We start from the raw sequence: 17,088 nt of genomic DNA on the forward strand, positions 1-17,088 counted from the left end.
CCGGGCGCGCGAGTTCGCGCGGGCGCGCCCCCTCACAGAGCGCGAGCCCGGGGGGAGCGCGCGGGGCTCGGAGAAGCGAGCGGCCGCGTCTGGACTGAGGAGCGGCCTCTCCTGCGCCACCCCCTTCCCGAGTCACCGCTCCCGGAAAGCCGCCGCCAAGTTTCCGCGCCGCCTCCCCTTCCCTGCCCCCGGGGGGCGGGCCCAGGCCGAACCGTCCCCCTTCGCCCCCTGCTGGAAGAGTTGGGGAAAGGGCGGGGCGTGGCTAACGTGGAGTTTGCGCACTAGGCAGAAGCCGGCCCTCCATGTTTCCTCTGGGTTGTGGGTTGTCAGCCCTGGAGGAGGTCGTTGGGCTATTTAAGTTAAGACGGGTAGAGCTAGGAAGTTCCACTGGTTAATCAGAACTAGAACAAAGGCCTCGACCAGTTCTCCCATAAAGTGATTGTAACCTCTTCTGAGTTACTGATTCTGAGTGGTTCTTTTCAGAGGGTTACCCACATGAACCTCTACTTTAATAGAAGAAATTGATGCCTAAGTTGTGAGTCAACCTTCAGTTTCATGTCTATTTCAGTCTTGTGGTGAGGGGTCATTTGAATTCTTTTTTTATTTTTATTTCTATTTTTAATTGAAGTATATTTGATTTACGATGTTGTGTTCATTTCAGGTGTACAGCAAAATTGATTCAGTTGTATATGTACCTATTAATATATTTCAGATTCTTTTCACTTATAGGTTATTACAAAATATTAAGTATAGTTCCCTGTGATACAGAGTAGGTCTTTGTTGGTTACCTATTTTATACTGAATGTCTTCTTAAAAGGGAGTCTATTGCACTATTTTACTTATAATGATTCTTGGAAAAGATATTAGAAGAAAGGAGATTCGGGAATTTCATGAGAGTCAAATTTAGAATGACATCTGAGCTTAAACTTCTTTTTCTAAACTTCTGGCTTTGTAAAAGCTCCTTTCTAAATTATGAAAAGAGTGGGGGGGGCGGGGCGTGTGTGTGCTCAGTCATTCAGTTGTGTCTGACTCTCTGTGGCCCCATGGACTGTAGCCCATCAGGCTCCTCTGCCCATGGATTTTCCAGGCAAGAATACTGGACTGGGTTGCCATGCCCTCCTCCAGGGGATCTTCCCCACCCAGGGAACAAACCCACATCTCCTGCATTGGCAGGCAGATTCTTTACCACTAGTACCACCTGCGAAGCCTTAAGAGAACATGTGCATGCATGCTAAGTCGCTTCAGTCCTGATGCCCTCCTCCAGGGGATCTTCCCAACCGAGGGACTGAACCCACATCTCTTATGTCTCCTGCACTGGCGGATGGGTTCTTTACCACTCGCACCACCTGGGAATCCCCAATTGTTAAAAAAAAGAAAAAAGAAAAAATTAAGACAAGTGCCATGGAAAGAATCTCGATGTTGTCTTTACCCCACACCTGACAAATTAGGAAATTGAACTTTATTTGCTTCTCCTAACATTGTGGAAGAAAAAGGGAAGTTTTTTCCCCCACTCCCTAGTGTTTTAAACTCCTAGTTAAGTCAGGACCAAGGACAGGAATGGGAATGCTGCAGATCATTGCATCCTGATTAGACCTCAGAAAGGCTAGCGCCATCAGGCCATGAGTTCTTCTTCTAGGCCCTTTGACCTTCTGAAAACAAAACACTTCCCCCCTTTTTTGCCTTAAGATCCCCCTGCTTAGCAGCACCTTGTTCTGCAGGTGGGTAGGCACCGCCAGTATCAGGCCCTGACCACAGAAACCTTGAGCTTTGAGCCCTGGCCTGAGGAGGCCATGCCCCTCCCAGGAACAGCAATGCAGTTCCCAGTCACTTCCACTTTTCTAGTCTCAAAGTTCCGTTGGAAGAACTTTGAAAAAACACAACTTCCCTCCTGAAGAAGGAAGTGCCCTGCCCTAATTTGCTAATTCTGAGCCTCAGCTTGGGAGTTTGCAGGCCCTGGTGTGTCAATAAGTACTCAGTTCCGCCTTCCACCTGGCTCTTCTACAAAGGTCTTGACTGATTAGGGAATTAAGCTTATCAAATGATCCTAGAAGAGAGGGGCGATAAAAGATCTCTGAACTCAAAGACTCTTCAGCCAGACATTCTTGTTTGTAACTCAGTGGCCTGTATCTACGATTGATTGTGGAGTCAGAATTATCATTTCCTATCAGTAGAATTTCCATTAATCAGTACTTACCTAGAAAGAGTTAGAATGGCTAAAGAAAAAATACAGGCAAAGCGCTTAGATAATTGTCAAAACTTCCCACCCCTGATGCGTCCACCCTTAGTTGCAGGCCCTCCTTTCCTCCCATTGCGTCTATAGAAACCTTTTCCTTACTGATTTCCCTGCCACTTTCAATCCATTCTGTCACCAGACCAGTGTTCCTAAAGTATGCTTCTGACAACATGAAACAAAAAACAAAAACTTTCAACACTCCCCATTGCCTCCTTAATGAAGTTAATAGTCATGATCTAACTCCAAACTACCTTTCAGTTTTATACTATTCCAGTACATATATTCTATGCTGGGTGACTCACCAAGTCACAAAATACCACAATTCTTTTTTCATCACTGTTACTCAGAGCATTCCCTCTGCCTAAAGAGTGCAATGAAGTCCAATCCATTTTTTATACTCAAATGTTGTCCTCCTTATCAGACACTGCAGCCAGAATAATCCTTCTCTCCTCTAAATTTCCATAACCATCTATTTCTCACCTATCACACATTAAGTTGAGGGCTTCTCCGGTGGCTTAGCAGTAAAGAATCCATTTTCGACGCAGGAGACTCAGGTTTGATCCTTGGGTCTGGAAGATCCCCTGGAGGAGGAAATCGCAACCCCCTCCAGTATTCTTGCTGGGAAAATCCCATAGACAGAGGAGCTTGACTGGCTACAGTCCAAGGGGTCGCAGAGTCAGACACGACTGGAGCAGCGGAGCACACATGCGGGCATTAACTTATGCTATACTGTCCTATCTACTTTGGTCTTCCACAGTACCTAGCACACTGTAGACATGCAAGGGGACATTTTTTCCCTCGTAGTCAAATCCTAGATTTAATAGAGTATAATTCAGTTCAGTTCGGTCACTCAGTCATGTCCGACTCTTTGCGACCCCATGGACTGCTCCACACCAGGCTTCCCTGTCCATCACCAACTAGCAGAGCTTACTCAAACTCATGTCCATTGAGTTGGTGATGTCATCCAACCATCTCATCCTCTGTCATCCCCTTTTCCTCCTCCCTTCAATCTTTCCCAGCATCAGGGTCTTTTCCAGTGAGTCAGTTATTCACATCAAGTGGCCAAAGTATTGGAATTTCAGCTGCAGCATCAGTCCTTCCAAAGAATATTCAGGACTGATTTCCTTTAGGATGGACTGGTTGGATGGATCTCCTTGCAGTCCAAGGGACTCTCAAAAGTCTTCTCCAACACCACAGTTCAGAAGCATCAATTCTTTAGTGCTCAGCTTTCTTATAGTCCAACTCTCACATCCATTCATGACTACTGGAAAAACCATAGCTTGGACTAGATGGACCTTTGTTGGCAAAATAATGTCTCTGCTTTTTAAAATGCTGTCTAGGTTGGTCATAGCTATTCTTCCAAGGAGCAAGCGTCTTTTAATTTCATGGCTGCAGTCACCATCTGCAGTGATTTTGGAGCCCCCAAAAATAAAGTCTGTCACTGTTTCCATTGTTTCCCCATCTATTTGCCATGAACTGATGGGATGCCATGATCTTAGTTTTCTGAGTGTTGAGTTTTAAGCCAACTTTTTCACTCCCCTCTTTCACTTTCATCAAGAGGCTCTTTAGTTCTTCTTCACTTTCTGCCCTAAGGGTGGTGTCATCTGCATATCTGAGGTTATTGATATTTCTCCTGGCAATCATGATTCCAGCTTGTGCTTCATCCAGCCCGGCATTTCGCATGGTATACTCTGCATATAAGTTAAATAGGCTGGGTGACAATATACAACCTTGATGTACTCCTTTCCCAATTTGGAACCAGTCTGTTGTTCCATGTCCAGTTCTGTTGCTTCTTGACCTGCATACAGATTTCTCAGGGTGAGAAATTAACCCATGGAGTTGCATATGAGCTTGTGGCTCATCTACTCCATCTCTGGCTTGGTTTAAGGCTTCCAATTTGTATTACGTTCAGTATGGTCTGTATATTATAGAATGGGATGGTGTAATTTGCACTTTGTTCCTGCTGCAGCAAGCCATATTTCTTTTAATGCATGATGACCTATGTCTCACATCTGAATAAAGTAGAGAGGGTGACCTTCTCTCTGTGTCTCTTTAAAACCCCAAGATGGGATCCTATTTAAAGGAAGGCAGAATTCTGCTGAAATGATCTTTCCTCTTTTCACTTCTGAACTGAGGTTAATGAAAAAGAAAAAAAAAAGAACGAAAGATTGACCTTTCTTTCCCAATTTTCACTTGGCTTGTTTTCAAAATGTACTAGAGATTGAATCGTGGAGCACAATGTCATTCTCATTCCTGGATGATTCTAGAGCTGGCTCAGTTTGTATCGCATCATGTGATCCGTGGCACTCTTCTTCCATTTCACCTTCACCCCAAACCACATCCTCATTCTGCACCTGAAAGTCAGTTGACTGAACGTATTTGAAAAGTAAATGCTCTTCTGAGACACGATATGTTGTTTATTCTCTGTAATCTCTTCCTCAATATGTGACTCCCTGCCTCAGCCTAGCAGAGACACTAATCATTCTATGGAAAAGTCCCCAGCACAGAATTCTGGATGAGGAGAAAGACAGGACAGAGACCTCTACTGCTTTCCTACATGGGGAGAGAGGGTTGTCGGTGGGGTGGGGTGGTGGGGGGAGGGCAGGAGTAAATGAAAACATGCGTCGAGGTTAGAAGAAAAGTCTTCTTCTGATTTGGGACATGTGGGCAAGATTTTATGACACTGAAGTAGAGAAACAGTAAGCATTGCGAAGAAGAAGGATGGCTCTTCCCTTTACTCTGTAAAATGTCCTGGAGTCAGAGAGGTATCCTGCAGCTGTGAAGGTGACAAATAAATATCCTCAGGCTCTGCCTGGATCTGCTACCACCTAGAAGAAGGATTTCCACCCCCCACCCCACCCCCGGCCCCCAAGATCTCATGGCTGTTTCTTCAGATCTGTTCCTGATAACAGGCAATTGACCAAAACTGTTGAGGAAGACAGAGAAATACCTAAAGAAAGAGTGTGCAGTTCCCTAAATCCACAAGGGGGAAAGCCCTGAAGTTTCTGCTGTTTTCATTTTAGCCACTTTGGTGTTCACAAATCTGGGTGGCAGACAGACAACAAAGGCTCCCAATAGCAAAAGGCTGGAGAGGGGGGTTTCGGGGAAGGAACAGCTGACCAGGGCAAGCCACTCAGCATTCTCCATTCCCCATATTTATTTTTCCAACTATTCGTGACTCCAGCAAGATGCTAGGCAGCACCCCTAAATGAAGGGCGCCCCCAACATTGCTCCGTAAATAATTTAAATAGAAAAATTCAGGAGACTCAATAGAAGGTCAAGAAAATCCACTAGAGGGAGCCCAAATCAACTCAATGCCACAGGAAACCAAGCTGGTTATTTTCCCAGCACCTGTCTGAAAATCAACCACAGACAGGAATAGGGGGAAAGAGGAAATATATTAAGTCACCATAAAAGAAGATAGTCCTGTAAATACCTGGTGAAAATCCAAGCCTTTCAAGATTTACAAAATCGAAGATTTATTTTTTGGCCGCACCCTGCGGCTTGCTGGATCTTGGTTTCCAAACCAGGGATCGAACCCATGCCTCTTGCAGTGGAAGCACAGAGTTCTAACCACTGGATTGCCAGGGAATTTCCCAAAATCAAAGATTTAAAGATTTAAGAAACCGACCCTGAGCAAGGAAAATGACTTACCCGAATTTACATATCTGGAGAAGGGTAAGGATGAGAACTCAAAAGCTCCTGTCTCTAACCAGTACCCTTTCTTCTTGATTTGCATCTATGTCAGGATAGAAGGGCATGGCAACCCACTCCAGTATTCTTGTCTGGAGAATCCAATGGACAGAGGAGCCTGGAGGGCTACAGTCCATGGGGCCACAATAGGTTGCAAGAGTCGAACACGACTGAAGTGACTTAGCACAGCACCTTGAGGTCCTAGGTCTAACTCTCCTCTGTGTCTCATTTATCTGAAATAGGAAACTCTCTCAACCACCGTCTCCTGAATTTCTTTCCCTCATTCACCATAGAATACCTTCCTGAAAGGGATCTTCAATTTTAAGCCTATTTAATAATGTCATTTTGTTGATGAGACTTTGGGAAATGTAAATCACCCCAAATGGCTACCGTCAGTTCTTTTCCTCTGTATCAGCGCAATAGCATTATTTTGTATGTGTAAATCTGTAATTTGTAAGTGTGCTACATAGAAGTGAATCATATTTAATCAGTTCCAAAGCCCTTTCTCCTCAAGCTACACTTAGGATCTGGGGACAAGAAGAGTATTGGCCCTCTGAGACCTTGGTATTTTAAGCATTGTATTTAGCCCCTTCTACCAGACACAATTATAGCGACTGAGCAAGCATGCATGTACCTTCCTATCAACTCCATGTTTCCCAGTTGCCTGGACAACGTGCAGCCTCCAGAAGCCCAACCTTCCACTTCTCAGTCCCACCCCCAAATGAAATTTGCCACTCTGGATTGGGTCCCAGAACACAATCTCCTCCTCCAGCTTCTAGCTGGTTGGGCCTTTTCTCTGCCCCTCCTGGAGAGTGGGTCATGCCACAGGGAGATACAACAGAGACAAGTGAGGGTCTTGGAGGAAGGAAGAGGCAGGGTAAGGATGATGGGAAGAGAGAAGGGGCCACGTACTGAGCTTTATTTTCTCTGAAAGAGGGTTGAGAGGAATGATTTCTGTACTTAGAGCCTGACTGGTAGAGAGAAACGGGTTCATCCTTACCCCTGGCCCCAGCCTTGCCTAAGTTTCCAAGGAAACCAAGAACTGAAGCTTCTGGAAAGTGTGAGAGACAGACTTGGAGACGAGAGCACTAATTCTCCTGGGACTCCTGGTTTGGTCTAGGGAGTCAGGAGAGCGTCTCCATGTCCAGACCTAAATATGAGCCTCCTCCCTCCCTCCAGAACAGGAAGGAGATGCCACCTAAGACCAAAGGAAAAGGGACAAAAGCTGGGGCCCAGAAGAAGAAAAGAAATGCAGGTGCTGGTGAGTCAGACTGGGTGGAGGTGGGTGCCTCCCTGCCTCTCCTTGTTCTGGCTCAGAGACCTCCAGAGAGAATTCAGCCCTCTGCGTGACAAGATGGAGCTGTCTTGGCCTTCCCCCTTTATATCCATACTCGGGTGCCATGGAGCTGGGAACATAGGAAAATCAGCACCCATGAATCCTTTCTGGCTGTGTGCCTTCCTTGTATATTCATTACACATCTTTCAAGTACCTACTGTGAGCTGGGTAGTGAACTCATTAGGCTTTGTCATCAGAGATCCCTCATTTAATGGTCCTCATATCTCCCACAAAAAAAGAGAAGTCCAGGGTACGGGAGGAGGATGGCAGGGGAGTAGGGAAGGCTGAGATCCTGACAAGCTGAGGGTCTGCCGTCTTGCCAGGGCAGATGTGGAGGCTGAATCCATGCGCAGGCTGGCACTGCTGGAAAAGGAGGTGCTCCAAGACCGCTTGGGTAAGAAGGGTGGAAGTTCTGGGGGCAACAGAGACAGTGGGCATTTGTGTATTGCTGGGAGCTTAAAGTTTTGGAACCATGGTGGAGGGCTGAGCTGATCTCTAACCATCCCCCAATGGGAAAAGATTGTCAAGAGTTGGGGTCGTGAGGACAGGGTGGGCAGTGAGGGTTGATAAAGAAAGCTAACTTTTATAGCTGGAACACGGAGGGAGTTTTTCCCTCTTAGTAACAGAGTCTGTAGGATTCTGAGGCAGGGAAGGGAAACACACAGAATGACAGTGAGAGACTGGTAGGCTGCCGCCAGGTTTCTGAAGGTGGACAGAGTCCATCAAGGCCATGGGGGCTGATTCGTGGAGTCCCCAGCCAGTGCAGAGGCCTGCTCTGGACTGTTCACAGCTCTGCAGAGGGATGAAGCCCGCAGAGCCAAGGCTTCTGAAGATCAGCTGAAGCAGAGGATCAAAGACCTGGAGGCTGAACTGGAGGGAGCCCGGAGCGAAGGGAATGCCATATATGCAGGTGTGAGGTTGATCGAGCAGGTGGGTGGGAGACAGGGGCCCGGAAGAGGACAACTGGGAGGGCCCGAGGATGCTAGAAAGGGAGACAAGGGGGACTTCGAACTGCCATACCTAGCCTCAGCCCTCCCAGCACGCACAGGAATCCTGAAGGAACCTGAAGGAATTCCTGAAGGAATCCTGAAGGAACCTTCCATGACATGCACTGCTATGTGCTGGATGTCCCGTGGGTTATGAAACGCAGCCCTAGCCTTTATCTCTCTCCTCCCGTGGGAGTGGGTGGGAAGGAGGGCCTGAATTCACATACTGAGCTGGCGTAGCAGATGGGTATCTTGTTTCCCAGCTCTGTCCCCACCTTCTCAGATCACCACAGGAAGAATCCAGAAGACTTTTTTTTTTTTTTAAGATTTTTTTTTTTTTGATGTGGACCATTTTTAAAGTCTTTATTGGATCTGTTACAATATTGCTTCTGTTTTATGTTTTGGTTTTTTGGCCCTGAGGAATATGGGATCTTAGCTGCCAGATCAGGGATCAAATCTGCATGCCCTGCATTGGTAGGTGAAGTCTTAACCACTGGACTGCCGGGGAAGCCCTCAAAAGACCTTTATGCACCTGTCCACTGGACCAAGCAGAGCCCTCCCCACCCACAACTCCCTGTCCTTGCTCCACTGCTCTCTCCCCACCTGGGTCCCTGGCCACCCGCCGCTCTGCCAGAGATGAGCCGTCAGTACCGGAGCCTGCAGGAGGCGATGCAGAGTCGCAGCAGGCAGCTGGAGGAAGAAGTAGAGGGCCTCCGGGAGCAGTTAGGTAGGCTTCCCAGGGGGCCCTAGTGGTAAAGAACCCGCCCGCCAATGCAGGAGACTTAAAAGACATGGGTTCCATCCCTGGGTCGGGAAGATCCCCTGGAGGAGAGCATGGCATCTCACTCCGTAGTCTTGCCTGAAGAATCCCATGGGCAGAGGAGCCGGACAGCCCCATTCCATGGGGTCACAAAGAGTTGAACACTAATCGATTTAGCACGCCCACACAGCACACCCTACCCTCACAGCACTTTCTCTCAGAGGATCACTGATGTAGTCCAGCCTGAAGGGGTGGAGTTAGGATGGTCTTTCTTTAGAAAACTGCAATTTAAGTTCTCATACTGTCTTCCCCACTGACTCTTCTACCACTTGCAACAGAAGGTTCAGGATAGCAAAAAAAAATACCCAATCTTAAACTTTAAGCTATAAGTGAAGAAGACCTAACTTTCTCACTGCAGCTTCCTCTCTCAATGGTCTCTATAAAGACAATTCTTACTCCCCACTGCCCCCATGTCTCTCATGAGCAAAACAAATTCTGTCTTAGTTTGGCTGATTTTTAGAATGAAAGCAAGCTTGAATATAACTGTTTGAACTACTTACCTCTGTATCTTCAAGACCTAATGTGTGGTAGGTCCTGAATAACTATTGGCTAATAAATAAATGAGCTTCTAAATAAGCAACAAAGCAAAACAAAAAAACAGGAAGCTTTTGCTCTCTTCCATCTTGGTAACAGGACAGAGTTGAAAAATTTTAGCATGGCATGGATTTTCCACAATTTTGGCCTCAAAGTTTTCTTATCCTAAAATAGCTTTAGTTTAGCTTTAGATATCCAAGAGTTGCTTATCTTCCCACTCAGACCCTGAGTTCCTTTCCTAATCTTTGCCTTATCTCAAATGCAATCAGCATTTTTAAGCACCTCCTACATGCTAGGTGCTTTCCCACACATTATCACATTTTTTTAAATGTATTTTCATTTGTTTGTTTGGCTGCCCCTGCTCTTAGTTGGGGCATGTGAATTCTTAGTTGCAGAGTGTGGGATCTAGTTCCCCGACTAGGGATCAAACCTGAGCCCCCTGCACTGGGAGCGCAGAGTCCTAGCGACTGGCACCGGGGATGTCCTCACGTTATCACATTTAACTCTCAGAGCACACCTGTGAAGTATGTGTCATTTTTCTCTATAAAGATGAAGAAACTGAGTCTTAGAGACGTGTCAGATGTTACACAAGTAGTGAATGGCAACCTGATTTGGGAGCCAAATCTCTTGTCCCAAGCACCCCCCTCTCTCCTGTACCTTAACAGTACATGTCAGCCCTTTATAGGAACTAGGGGAAGCTGACGGCTCTGGGGGAGTCTGGAACAGTCCTGCTCATGTTGTGCTCTTTGGGTGGGAGACTCTGTTCAGAGGCAGAGTGTCACCATCCTGTCCTCTTTCATCCTCCCCACTGGCACCATCTCTCCCAGAATTGTGCCAGAGGGAGGCTGAGGCTGCCCAGAGGGAGGCCAAGCAGGCCCTCGGAGAGCGGGACCAGACTCTGGCTCAGCTTCGGGCCCACGTGGCAGACATGGAGGCCAAGTATGAGAAAATCTTACATGTAAGCCCTACCCTCTGAAGACCAGCCATCCCGGTGCCCAGCCCTCCCCCATCCCCACAGATCCCAGCGAGTATGACAATGACAGACCAGGGGGAAGGGAAAGAAGCATCTCCACAGGGGATTCTGCTCTGTCTTAAGGGGATACAACCATGCCTACCCACTAAGAATAAGAGCTTGAAGACAACACTGGCTGGGAAAGCTTACAGACCAGGCTGGGGGCACCCCTTACCCTACCCTCTCCCTTCCTGAGATTGAAGCTCGGTGTCTGCAGGACAGCCTGGACCGGCTCCTGGCCAAGCTGAGAGCCGTGAAGCCTCAGTGGGACGGGGCTGTGCTGAGACTCCACACCAGGCTCAAGGAGCAGCTCCGCCAGTTTGGACTCAACCCCCTGGATCTTTGAAGCTGTGAGTCTCTAGTCTCTGGGGCCCTCTGAGGCCCCAGCAATAAAGCTGTCTTGATGTAGACCTCAGCAGGACTGTGAGCTGTGTTTTTTTGGCAGAGAGGAGTCCTTCTCATGGGAATATCTCAGTTCTGGACTGACCCATTACCCTGAAGATGGAATAAGAAGAGAGAAATTTGACAAGGTCTCAACTTCTATCCTAGAGAGTCTGGGTCCCACCCCTTGAGCCTGGAGCCCTTTTGGTCACCCTATCCCCACCAGCGCCAACAAAGGCAGCCAGATTTGTGGATAAAGGCCATTTCTACAAAGGACCAAGAGTGACTAAGCACCAGCCCCACAATCCTCAGGTGCCCACAGAGGGAAGGTGCAGCTAGTCTCCAAATTCTTGTAATATACCTAACATCCTGGAGTCATGCTTAGGGCAAGTTCCAGATGGCTTCAAGCCTAGCCAGCCCCACAGCCCACCTGAAAAGGGAATACTCTCTGCTTCTCCTTTATTTTACTACAGCATTCTCAGTTCTACTTCATTTCTGGTTAAATATGGAAGGGGAAAGTTTTGAAAAGAATTCCCAGCATTGCCTTGTGTTGAATTTATAATGTTGTTTAAAAAGTTTACTTAGTTTAATTAATTTTGTATAAAGTAGTAATAACCAAATATATTCTAACTGTTTTGCCATCTCTTGGGAGTAACAGAAGGAAATAGCAACCCACTCCAGTATTCTTGCCTGGAAAATCCCATGGACAGAGAGGAGACTGGGAGGTTACAGTCCATGGAGTCACAAAAGAGTTGGACGCAATGGAGCAGCTAAACCACCACACCACCATGGTGCTTAAACTTTCTCAAGAGAAATAAATATAGCACATTTTAAAAGGGGGGAGGGGGAGGTTTCCCACAACAAGTAATTCTCTGTAGACATAATTTAACTTTTGTGTTACAATTTAACTCAGTTGTGGTACTATCTACCTGGCCATAGCATCAGATCCTTGTGGCACTCTTGAGTCCCACAAGAGTGCCCGCAACCTCAAATACCAATCTTAAGTCCAGGTTGTCACTTGTGCTTTTGACTAACTGGCTGTCAATCAGTGATAGCCACAACCCCCTCCCTGGGTTCAATCATTTGCTAGAGTGATTGAATTCAGGGAAATGGTTTACTTACTAGATCACCATTTTATTACAAAGGACACAACTCAAGAACAGCCAGATGCAAGAGATACGCAGGGTAGGGTATGAGCACGGAAGCTCCATACCCTCTCCAGGTGTGCCAACCCCCTGCACCTCCACGTGTTCATCAACAAAGAAAGCTCTCTGAACCTGTGCTTCTGGGTTTCTATGGAGACTTCATTATGTAGGCATGATTAATCAATCCATTGATCACTGGTGATTAATTCAACCTCCAGCCCCTGTCCCCTCCCAGGAGACTGAGGGGGTGGGGCACTGAAAGTTCCAGCTTGCTAATCACATGATCGGTTCCCCTGGAAACCAGTGCCCCATTCTTAGGTGCTTTCCAAAAGGTACCTCGTTAACAAGGATAGCTGTAATTGAACGAGCCTTATTATGAATAACAGAAGACACCTTTATCACTCTTATTACTTAGGAAATCCCAAGGATTTTAGAAGCTCTCTGCCAGGAAAGGATAGGAAGACCTAATATATATTTCTTGTTATAAATCACAAAATCACACTGCTCATCTCAAGCAGATCCTCATCTCTGGGGTACAGCTCCCAAAGACCCCACATGACTTCCTCCGGAATCAAATGGGAAGCTCCTTCATGGGCCCACCTGAGGGTTCTGGCCCCACCCTCTTCCAGGAGGTGGAGCCATGGGAAGGGAGAGAGACCTTGAACAATCCTGTGACTGGAGGTATCAGGAGTCCTAAAGCTGCAGCTTCTGGTTTAAAGAGAGCATCTCAGCTCCCACCACCTCAGGCTGGAGGGTGAAGACAGGGAAGCTTGGGCAGATCATTGCCCAGCATGGGGTGCTACAGCAGATCTGAGGCCAGAACCCCATCCTAAGCAAAGAAAGAAGGGAAGAAGTCATTCAGGGAACAGAAGAGTTCCTTTTCCCTGTCCCCATCTGCACAGGAATGCTCAGGAATAGGGGCTTCTTCTCTGGGGTCTTTCTGTTCCCACCTACCCTGGCCTAAAGTCCCAACCAGGGTCCCCCAAACTGCTTCACCTTGTAGCCTCACACTCTGCCCTCCTCTCTGACCATGCCCCCTCCTCTTCTGGCTCCTCACAGTTCATCCATCTCTTCTTCCTCACCTCTCTGGACCCTGGGGGAATCCAGGCTTCCAAGCCCTGCTGAGATCTGGCCGCCAACTTCAGGCATAGGGGTGGCTTCGCCTCAGCCAGCTGCTGAAGTCTTTCCTGGTCATTCTCTCCACCCATGGGATACCCATTCACCTCCAGAATCATGTCTCCTGTTTGCAGCCCTGCCTGGGCAGCAGAGCCTCCTAGGGTCACCTGGTGGAATAGGTGGGGTCTAGAGGAGCCTGGAACACCACAGAAAAGTTTGCTGGGTATTCTAGGGCTCTGGGAGGGAAGCAGAAGAAGGCTCATCAAGAGGCAAAGGATTGAAAACATCCAAGGTGCCCGGGGCATCCGTCACCTGAGAGATGAAGAGACCAGGCCTGCTGGCCACACAGCTGAGTCGGAAGCCATAGCCACCGCCAGGCCCAGGGTACAGGAAGCACTGGCGGAAGTTGCATGGGACAGGGGCCACTGTTGCATCTTTGACGAGTGGGTTTTTGGTCTCAACCACAGAGGCTAAGCCACTACCCTGGGGAGAGTCAGGAGCCTCTGTGCTCTCCAAGAAGAGGAGCGGAGACAAGCGAACCTGGAAAAGAGGAAGAGGACAAATCCGTTGCTTCTCCCTAACCTGAGCCCTACTCCATTCCGGCCCCGTCTCTATCCCCGGCCCCTCAGCTCGCACCATGCTGAAGAAGCGGTCAGCCTTGGGGTCGACGACAATGAGGGAGACACGGGAGCCCTGCGCCCGGATCTTGGACACTGTCTCCTCGTGGCCCAGCCCCTCCACGCTCTCCCCAGCCACAGCCACCAGCCGGTCCCCAGCCTGCATCCCGGCCTTCTCCGCTGGCAGTCCTGGGTCCACCTCCCATAGGAACTGACCTGGGACGCAGACATCCTCATGGCTCCTTGCCCCCCGACCCCAGCGCCAGCCCAGGCCACTGTGTGCACACTGGGGGACTGACCCAGGGGTACACAGGAGGAGGAGGAGGCCCTGGGCTGGGGTTCAGCCAGGGCCACCACTTGCGTGTACTGAGCAGTAGATGCAGACACTGGTGTGCCCACCCCAAGGCCCGCCTTCCCGCCCCATCCCCAGGGCTCCCACTCACCGAGGCGACCATCAAGGCCCTTCTCCTCCCGGAGCACGAACCCGAAGCCCTGGGGCCCTTTCTCGAGATGCAGACAGCGGGGCTTGGTGGGCAGTGCCCAGCCCTCTGCCAGAGGTGCAGCCAGGGGCATTCCCAGCTGGCGACACTGTTCCTCCACCTCTGGCCCTGCCACCAGCAGGGTCACCTGCTTGCCACTCTGCCAAAGCTGTGGGGACCCAGCAGGGCATCAGCATCAACCAACTGGGGAGGGAGGGCAGAAGCAGGCACCCCCTCCCAGCCCTTCTTCCCAGGCCCTGGAATGAAGCCCTCGGGAGGGGAGGGGTGTGTCGAGCACAGAGTGGAAAGGGAAGGATGGGGACAGAGGTACAAGATCAGACTGGGAGACTGAGAGTCTGCTTCCCGAGACTGGGACAAGCCCAGAGGGGTGAGGACAAGAGGAACCAGCCATACCTTCCTGTTGAGTTGGTTATGTGTGAGCTTTTCCACACTGACCCCATTCACTTCTAGCAGCCGGGCCCCAGGGGGCACTCCTGCCCGCTCAGCTGCTCCTCCAGGGCTCAGCACTATCCAGAAAGGACCCCGATGTCCTGGAAGCCCAAAGAGTGACTTTCTGCCTGCTGTCCACCCACAACAGGGCTCAGGGCCACCCCTGCTGACCCCTCCCGCACTCTAAGCTCACCTTGGGTGACACTGAAGCCAAAGCCGCCCTCGTCTTTCACTACGTGGCACAGCCGAGGCCGGACCCCCTGGCCGAGAGGGGGACAAAGGTGGGTGTTGTTCCCCCGCTGAGCTCGGGCCACCTCGTGCACATGCTGCGCCAAAACTGTCAGCAGCACCCGAGGCCCGCTGGCCCGGATCCGGCGTATCACCTGAACAGCAGGCACGCAGGGTGGGCTTGGGCCGGCCCCTCTTGTGAAGGTCCACTCCCTGGAAGCTAACTCTTCACCATGGGAACCAGCTCTCTGGAGGCCTTCACCCAGCCATTCTGACCTAGGGCATCCGTAAATTCTGGGAGATGACCCCCCACCCTCCCACCTCCCATGTGAGAGATATATCATCCCCACATACCCAGGGAGGTGACCAAGAGGCTTCTGTCTCCCCCAGGTGCTACAGAATGTTCTCTCGTACTACCGGGATTCCAGCCCAACCTCACCATCCAATAATCTTCATGTTCCACAGCGTGGTTGTTCACCCCCAGGATCCAGTCTCCTTCTCGAAGACCCTGGCGCTGGGCGGAAGAGCCTGGCTCCACCCTGCACACCACATGCCCAGCCCTGCCCGGCTGCTGCTGCAGGTGGAAGCCAAAAGTCCTGCCCTCCTCTTTATTCAGCAGGTAGAAGCGAGGCCGTTCCAGGCTCCAGATATCTGGACGGGGAAGTGGGCAGCAGAAAAGGTGGAGGAAAGGGGACATGACCCAAGTCACCTTGTGCCTGGTAGCCCCTGCCCGTGTGATTGAACAGCAGACAGGCTTCTGCCCAGTTAGGTGTCGGGCAGTGGGGCTGAACACAGCCCAGGCAGAGTGGCTGGGACAGAAGGAAAAAGCCCAGCCCCCTTCCACCTCCATGTAGTCACTCCCCACCAAGGCTGTCATCAGAGGGAGACAGTGAGTGGTGTCCAAGGAGACAGGATGCTTTGTGGTGCCCTAGTGGCTCTGGGGAAAGGAAGTGGTTGTCCCAAGGGGTCGGGGGAGGTTACCAGAAGGGTCGTAGTCTTCAGCCAGGGAGAGGACAGGATTATCAATGCCCAGCTTTGGGTTAAACTCAAACTTCCTGCAAGGAGGCAAGTCACGCAGGTAGGAGAAAGCTGACATCCAGACTTGGGTCCCAGGCTCGCCTTGAGGTGCCAAAGGCAGCTGATGAGCCTCCCACCTTCAGTTCCCTCCTCTCCTTGCCCCAGTCTTTCACAGCACGGCACTTACAGGGCCAAAGAGGCTGTGTCCTGAAGATCTGCCAGGCAAAGAAGGGGTGAGGGGACGAGAGGCAGTCTGCCCCCCGAGACTCCACTTCCATGGTCATTAACTGAAAGGACTTAGGGGAACCCCCAAATTCAGGACTCGCCCTGTGTTCTGCTCCCAAAGGGTCTTCCCTTCCCCTTCCTTCTGCTCCCTGGCCCAGGCCTTCTGATATACACAGAAATCTGAGCATATCAGTACAGGGCGTGGACCAGGAAGACAGACACATCCACCCACTCACCTCTCACCTCCTAACTTCCAGTCTATTTTCAGGGCTCCAAGCCCCAATACCAAGTGTGTGCTAGTTCCAAAGCCTTCCAATCCACCCTCTGCCCTGAAGTCCCCTCCGGAGGGTTTCTCCCGGCCTCCTACCTGCAGCTGCCTCCATGGCTGGATCTGCGACCCAGCGCTCAGTGTAAGGACAAGGTCCATCGAAACCAGCTGATCCTCCCACCTACCCCCGCCCCCACGTCCCGCCTCCTTCAAGACACTGCCTTAGAAGCAGCTGGGTAATGGTTAAGGGGAGGAGAGTCTTGTCTTCTGGGGAAGTGTGTATGTCCTTCCCGCCCCATTCCTGAGCCCCGACTTTCTCAGGAGGCTCTTCTGCTGTCCCAGGTCCCCCTCTGCGCAGAGAAAGGTCACTATAATTGCTGGTCACTGTAATTCCAAGCCTGGGATAAGTGTATGGCATGGGTGACAGAAGCCCTATGGCTCAACAAGGCCACCCACCCACCCCAACAAATAGTTCAGGTACCACCCCCTCCCCAGCCCTTGCAGCTTCTGAACTTAGCGCCCAAGAAACATCCGCAACAGAAAGTGGC

The 17,088-nt window shown here is 50.1% G+C and overlaps 2 protein-coding genes across 7 annotated transcripts; one reads left to right on the forward strand and one right to left on the reverse strand.

The window, feature by feature from the left end:
- Positions 1–306: 306 nt before the first annotated feature.
- CCDC153 (coiled-coil domain containing 153) lies at positions 307–11,022 on the forward strand. Of its 5 annotated transcripts, none has more exons than XM_044929626.2 (7): positions 307–535; positions 7,106–7,187; positions 7,591–7,656; positions 8,053–8,172; positions 8,727–8,975; positions 10,430–10,560; positions 10,811–11,022. In XM_044929626.2, exons 2-7 carry the CDS (start codon positions 7,118–7,120, stop codon positions 10,958–10,960), a joined length of 786 nt encoding a protein of 261 aa, XP_044785561.2. In that variant the 5' UTR covers positions 307–535; positions 7,106–7,117; the 3' UTR covers positions 10,961–11,022. The 5 variants fall into 5 exon arrangements, with proteins under 5 accessions (XP_044785561.2, XP_006054455.4, XP_025122564.3 ...); XM_006054393.4 differs by lacking the exon at positions 307–535 and adding an exon at positions 6,638–6,803 and having other exon boundaries at positions 8,883–8,975; positions 10,832–11,022; XM_025266779.3 differs by lacking the exon at positions 307–535 and adding an exon at positions 6,704–6,803.
- Positions 10,951–17,022, reverse strand: PDZD3 (PDZ domain containing 3). Of its 2 annotated transcripts, XR_006545380.2 has the most exons (12): positions 16,640–17,022; positions 16,235–16,262; positions 16,012–16,085; positions 15,470–15,681; positions 14,996–15,185; positions 14,767–14,903; positions 14,317–14,521; positions 13,893–14,089; positions 13,569–13,796; positions 13,223–13,423; positions 12,799–12,969; positions 10,951–11,109 (listed from the first exon to the last, which is right to left on the reverse strand). XR_006545380.2 is itself a non-coding variant. In XM_025266777.3 (11 exons), the coding sequence occupies exons 1-11, from the start codon at positions 16,653–16,655 to the stop codon at positions 12,940–12,942; spliced, it is 1,518 nt and encodes a 505-aa protein (XP_025122562.3). In that variant the 5' UTR covers positions 16,656–17,022; the 3' UTR covers positions 12,109–12,939. The 2 variants fall into 2 exon arrangements, 1 of the variants encoding a protein (XP_025122562.3); XM_025266777.3 differs by lacking the exon at positions 10,951–11,109 and having other exon boundaries at positions 12,109–12,969.
- Positions 17,023–17,088: the final 66 nt, after the last annotated feature.

Source organism: Bubalus bubalis, chromosome 16, assembly GCF_019923935.1.
Source record: "Bubalus bubalis isolate 160015118507 breed Murrah chromosome 16, NDDB_SH_1, whole genome shotgun sequence".
Taxonomy (NCBI): domain Eukaryota; kingdom Metazoa; phylum Chordata; class Mammalia; order Artiodactyla; family Bovidae; genus Bubalus; species Bubalus bubalis.